At 36.5% G+C, this 6,139-nt stretch overlaps 1 protein-coding gene across 2 annotated transcripts; it reads left to right on the top strand.

Annotated features, from left to right (window-relative positions):
* Positions 1–2,281: 2,281 nt before the first annotated feature.
* Positions 2,282–5,679, top strand: PSF1 (partner of SLD five 1). 2 transcript variants are annotated; one of them, XM_087335411.1, is made up of 6 exons: positions 2,282–2,448; positions 3,831–3,898; positions 3,989–4,102; positions 4,350–4,512; positions 4,915–5,061; positions 5,198–5,679. In XM_087335411.1, the coding sequence occupies exons 1-6, from the start codon at positions 2,374–2,376 to the stop codon at positions 5,222–5,224; spliced, it is 594 nt and encodes a 197-aa protein (XP_087191537.1). In that variant the 5' UTR covers positions 2,282–2,373; the 3' UTR covers positions 5,225–5,679. The 2 variants fall into 2 exon arrangements, with proteins under 2 accessions (XP_087191537.1, XP_087191538.1); XM_087335412.1 differs by lacking the exon at positions 3,831–3,898 and having other exon boundaries at positions 2,285–2,448.
* Positions 5,680–6,139: the final 460 nt, after the last annotated feature.

Here is a 6,139-nt window from a genome sequence, read left to right as displayed (position 1 = left end):
GGATTTAGGGTTTAAGAGCGAGGTGCACCACCTGCTGTCCGCGAGCACCTGTTGGGGGCATCTTCAGTGAGGCGCACCACTTGCTATCTTGCTGTCCGCGAGCACCTGCTTACATGTTGTCCAGAGGTATGTATCATATTTCTTGTCTATTTATGAATTGCTTAATATTTGTGTGTTCAATTTGTGAAAGCTCAAAAATTTGACACATAAAATTGGATAGGCCCTAACTGTATAGGTCCAAAAATTGGAGTTTCCTCTCCAATATCTCTCTCAGTTTTGAAAAATGATGAGAGAACCTGAGTGTTAGTCTGTTAAATATCCTACAAGTTTTGGTTCTATTATGATGGAAATAATGATTTGCATTGTTTCTGGCTTGATGCACACTTTTTGTGCTCTTTTTGATGAAGGGTATGCACTATTTCTTCCATTTTGAAGCCATGTGTTCAATATTCATGGCCATAATTAAATATGGGTTAAGGAAACGATATGAAACACTAGCTTTTTCTTTTTGTTAAAATGTGTAAAAAATTATATATCATTACAACAAGATCATGAACTAGCTTTACAAATGATAATAAACATATTTTAGTTGGAATTTTACCTAGCCAAAGAAATTGAATCAGGCATAAATATCATCACACCCTTCTTGTAGTCTCACACAGTTATGGGTAGGCAAGTCAAGATATAGAAAAGATAGGGAAAAGTATATCTTGATTCATTCTCTATTTCTATTAACAAGTTTCTGAATTTCGATAACTAGCCTTGAACCCAACTAACGAAGACAAAGTAACCATGGGGAAAAGTATATCTTGATTCATTCTCTGTTTTTGTTAGCAAGTTTCTGAATTTCGATAACTAGCCTTGAACCCAACTAACAAAGACAAAGTAACCATGCAAGTTGATACAATCCATCTTTTTGGCCTTTCAATGTAATTTAAAATATATGCAGATTGTGTGTATATATACATATATTGTTTTATGATCACCATGCATATGGATACTTTCCCTCCATTTTCTCTTTAATTGTAACTAAAGATATGTTATCTGGTGTAGATATACATTTGCTACTTTATGATGACCACTACGTGGATGCTTTCCATCCTTTTTGCATTTTCATGTGACTAACAACATGTGCAAGTTGTACATATGTATTGATTTAAGATTGTGGGAAAAGGAGACGAGGTTCACCTAGAAACACTCATGAAACTATTTGTGTCTGTTCTTTGTTCTTTCATGAAAACATAGATATGGAAAGTGTGTATTGTAATTGCAGACAATTTCATAAAAGTGAAATGCCTATGCCCATCATTTATATGCACATATACATATATAGACACGGATATTGATAAGGATACAGATATAGACACAAATGTTGGTAGCTCCCCAAATACTTCCAAATCCCACTCTGGAAAACTACAAAGAGGTGCAAGTCGGGCTAGGAGGCGATTGCCAATAGGTGACCATGAGAAGGTTTGGTGTTTGCGTTGCGATGGCTTGACTTCAAGGGACTTGAATGTTACATGTTGTAAAAATTGTGGTTGCATCTTGCAATCATCCCGACATGAGCCATAATCTTAATATGTAACGTGTATATTCATATTTCATTTTAGGTTTGTCAACATTTGACGTTTTAACATTTTATGTAAGACTTGTTATTTGAATCTTTAAGCTTTTTTGAGAAATTTTATGATCATTTTCATGGCAAAAAATTGTTGTACACTTACCATTTTTTGGAGTTTTTGATGTTTGTTTTTAAGACGGGCTCCTTCCCTGAGTCGGTCGAGCTCTTGATGACAAAGGTTGTCAAACAACGTGGTTCCTTTTGATAGAGTCAGACTCCTTCTTGCTGATGCTGTCAGACAACGGGGCTCCTTCTAACAGAGTTGGGCTCCTTTTCACAGAGGTTGTTAGAGAGTTGGGCTCCTTTACACAGAGTCGAGCTCCTTTTCACAGAGGATGTCAGAGAGCCGGGCTCCTTTACACAGAGTCAGGCTCCTTTTCTTAGAGGCTGTCAACTTTTTATCCATCTTGGACGGTGAAGGTCGAACGCGCCATCAGCGGTGCGACCTACACCGTCCCTCTCCGTGATTCCTTCACTTGCCCTCTTAAATATTTGGTAGTAGTTAGTCACGAGCCATACATACATACATACATACATACAATAATGTATGTATGTATATGTATGTACATTACATACATATTATGTATGTATATCTTCCTCCCCATTGCATGCGTTTACTCTTTTAGTCGCTAGAATTAAGAGCTTCTCGCCTCCTTCCCTCCAAAAACCAGGCGGTAGACACAGAGCAGTTCAGATCGGACTCTAGAGTCTACACCAGACCCTACACACAGAGATAGCGCGAGAGTAAGGCCATGTTCGGTAGGAGGGGAGCTCAGCTCTGTTCAGAACTCGCTCAAAGCGAAGATGATCGTCTTCACCGATTCGATGTAAGTACACACACACACCGCTTCTTCTTCTTCTTCTTCTTCTTCTTCTTCTTCTGTTCTGTTTCCTCATCTTCCAAATTAGGGTTCTTTCCCATTCCATTGCGTGATCGAAGTTATAGTCGAGATTAATGGAATTCTTCACGTCAGAATGGTTCCAGAACTTCATGCCAAAATCATCTAAATAAGATGCCCTCTACGTCATTTTCCCATGGATTTATATCTTAATCCTCTAGCTTCACTTTTCAATCCTCATAAGTGGATGGATCATTTTAACAAATAATATTCAAATTCGGGTATGTCTATGTTTTTCGGTAACATTGATTATTTGTTTATCTGGATCCTAAAATTAGTAATGACATGTTTTAGCTGCAGTGTTTTGCATGGATTTTCGTACCATTTCTGTATGGTTTGGTGAAAAACAAGAGACCTGATTTTGAATGATTGATGATCATGTTGTGGAAGACACAAACGAACATCACTCTTTGCGTGAAAGAAGCAGCCTTCTGACTTCAAAGCTTCTGATCTGTGATTAAATTTACCTATTTGGTCATGTGATGGATAAAGAAAATGAAAGTTAGCTTTTAAGTGCAACAAGAAGCACAACTTCAAATTTCTGATTTATGCCTGCTTTATTACATCGTGTAAGATGAATGTTAGCTTTTATGTATAATGTCAAACAAGATTCGTTGTGACTTCAAAATTTCTGATAAATGGTCATAATGATCTGTTTGATCATGTTATGGCTAGAGCAAACGAGTATTCGATTTTAAGTGAAATAAAAAGCTTTCGCCCTTGGAACCTTCTGTTTTTGGTTCAGAATGACATGTCTGGTCATTTTCAGTATAAACAAATGGATACAAATTCGATGTGAAACAAAACATGGCAAGAGAGCTAGTTGTAAGTGAGCCACTTCATCCGTATCTACCCATGAATGCATATTCCTGTGTGCCGAGGGTGAATGGTGAATTGATTCTCTTAGCAACACAAAATGAGAGTTTTTCTGGCTATAAGAGTTATAAGCAAAAACGTATAATGACGCTTAGTGACTACACCCATGCAGTACCTTTATTAGTTTTCATTTCATCCCTGTGAGGACAACCGCACTGGTTCATATGTAAAGGGCTGGTAAGGTTTTTTGTATTGTATAGAATTAAACCACATGCTCCTCTGCTTATGTAAAGTTAAATGCAAAGCGCAATGGAAACATATGTGGTGAACTAACATTTTGGAATAAATTAGAGAAAGGAAATTGTCAATAACCCAAAAAACTGCTTAGCACAATGAATATCATGTGATTAAGTTAGGATGGTGGAAGAATAAATTATTAGACAAACAATCCTAACAAGAAGCCTTCTAACGTTAAACTTCTGGTGTGTAATCAGAATGATCTATTTGATCAAGTTGTGGAAGAAGCAAGTGAACATTATCATCAACTCGAGACACGAATGGTGTGAGTGTGCCTCTGATTGATCATATAAATGTGCCAATGTTGAACCCAAATGTGAGTAATTTACCTTTATCGTTGTTTGTACCTATGCAGAAAAATGCAACAAGAAGGTCTAGACATCGAGACAGCTCAGAATCGCGACTATTTCGGTGCTTTAATTCACCACCTTAGTTTAGTTCGAGATAAGCGATGTCTTCTATCTTATGTGTACGTTTATCCTATCATTTAAAGTGATATGTCAGTATGGTTTTGGAAGGATTTTCTGCAATGTATATGTATGATTTTAAAGTGATAAGTGATGTATATGATATTAATTTGGTTCGAGATAAGTGATGTCGTTTATCTTATGTGTATGTTTATCGTATAATGCTTCTATCATTTAAAGTGATATTTTCAGTATGGTTTTGGAAGATTTTTCTGCAATGTTTGTGTATGATTTTGTCAATTTCTTCAGGTATAACCGAAGCCTGAAGATACAACGCTTACGATGGCAGCTTGGGGCTGTGCTTTTAGCTGACATACAGGAGAAGCTGAATTTCTCTGAAAGGGAGTTTTTCAAGAGTTATTCGGACCTTCTTGGATCATATATGACCAGTATCGATCTAGATTTAACAGTGGTATGCACACATCTTAATCAGGAATACATCTTCCTTTTACTTGTACTAGTTCTTTATATAACATCATACATGACCATCATAATAAAAGAATACAAGCAAAAGGAATCAACACTTGTATACCATCAAGTGGTGCATACCATCATTGGTATGGATACACTTTCTATAAGAAGCCTAACCTTCCTTTTGTAAGCAGGGCATATACGACTGATATATATATATATATATATATTTAGAATCAACACGTATATTCGTTTCACATGCATTGTTTCACTATGTAAGGTCATATATGATCCGTATAGATCTAATTCACACTTTCATTTGCGGTTACAATACTATTTGATAAGTTACAGTACTATTTGATAATGTGATCTTACATACATGAGGGTGGGACATTGTAAACAGGACACAACACCACCAAAAGACCCATACATCCAAGTGAGAGTAATGGATGATGTCGGGGAAGTTCTTCTCGATGATCAGTCAACATCTTTACTTCGTAATTCTATCCATCTAATGAAGCGAACTGAAGCAGAATCCCTTGTATCCCAGGTTAGTGATATAGTAGGAACTGTTGTCACAACTTAGTGTAATAGTTGCAAGCTCATAGATAGATATATTGACCTACTGGTCATCTTGTAAATGCAAATATTTTCTGATTTAAACTAGAATTTTCCTTGAAATACAGGGACTCCTTGAGGAATTTACTGGATGAGTAATATGAAGGTACGACAGGCATGAATGTCTGCTCACTATGCCAAAAGCATTCGTGATAAAACTTGAAATGTAAGGGAGATCTTGATCTGAAACTGTTGTAAAGCAGGGTATATTGATTGATCCAGTAGAATTCCAAATATCATATTGCAGCTGCATTAATTCTTTGTGGGAGACAAGCTCAAGAGCCTTGTCAAATAGGATATAATTTGTTTCAACCCTGAATGCTGTATGATGGGATAACAAGCCTAATTACCCTTGGAAGTCCTTGGATAGCATTCCATATTTCAACACTCCATAAGAGTGAACTCATAACATGAAATACTTGGCCAGGTTTATTTGTGTTTTTTCAGCCAACCAAACTTGTCAAAAGTCTTGGATAGCGTTGGCATATTGCAACACTCCATAAGAGTTAACTCATAACATTGTTACATTGAATACTTGATCATTTTTATTTGTGTTTTTCCAGCCAACCAAACTTGTCCATAGGTAAGAATGGATCAGAAAGACTGAACGTGTATGTATTTTTACTGGCAGAAAGAGGTAAAAACAGCACAAAAAAAAGTCTTGTTCAAAAACATAGAAAGCAGTTCAAAGCTCAAAAACATTGGCAAAAGTCTTGATTAGTAGGCATTTTGCTTGTTCTAAAAGAAAGCATTTTGGGGATTATGGTATAATTGGCATGTATGGAATGTATGTATTGGTATGGGAGTTCTCCTTGTTGGAGACTTTAGGGAGGTTGACAAAAGGAATTAGGGATTTTTAAGTTGGCAAGGCATTATGTTTGTCTTTTGCTTTAGCCTTTACCACATGCGGTTGGGGCGATTTAATAGGATAGTCTACCCCATCGACTATACAATTCAACTTTCATAGTTAATACATCACTATATACGGAAAAGAAGAGATCCTTTCTCAC

This window comes from Azolla caroliniana, unplaced genomic scaffold (assembly GCF_043228905.1).
Source record: "Azolla caroliniana isolate FFs.n. ecotype wild unplaced genomic scaffold, voAzoCaro1.0.p SCAF_20, whole genome shotgun sequence".
NCBI classification, from domain to species: Eukaryota; Viridiplantae; Streptophyta; class Polypodiopsida; order Salviniales; family Salviniaceae; genus Azolla; species Azolla caroliniana.
This window is presented reverse-complemented; position numbering and strand designations above follow the sequence as displayed.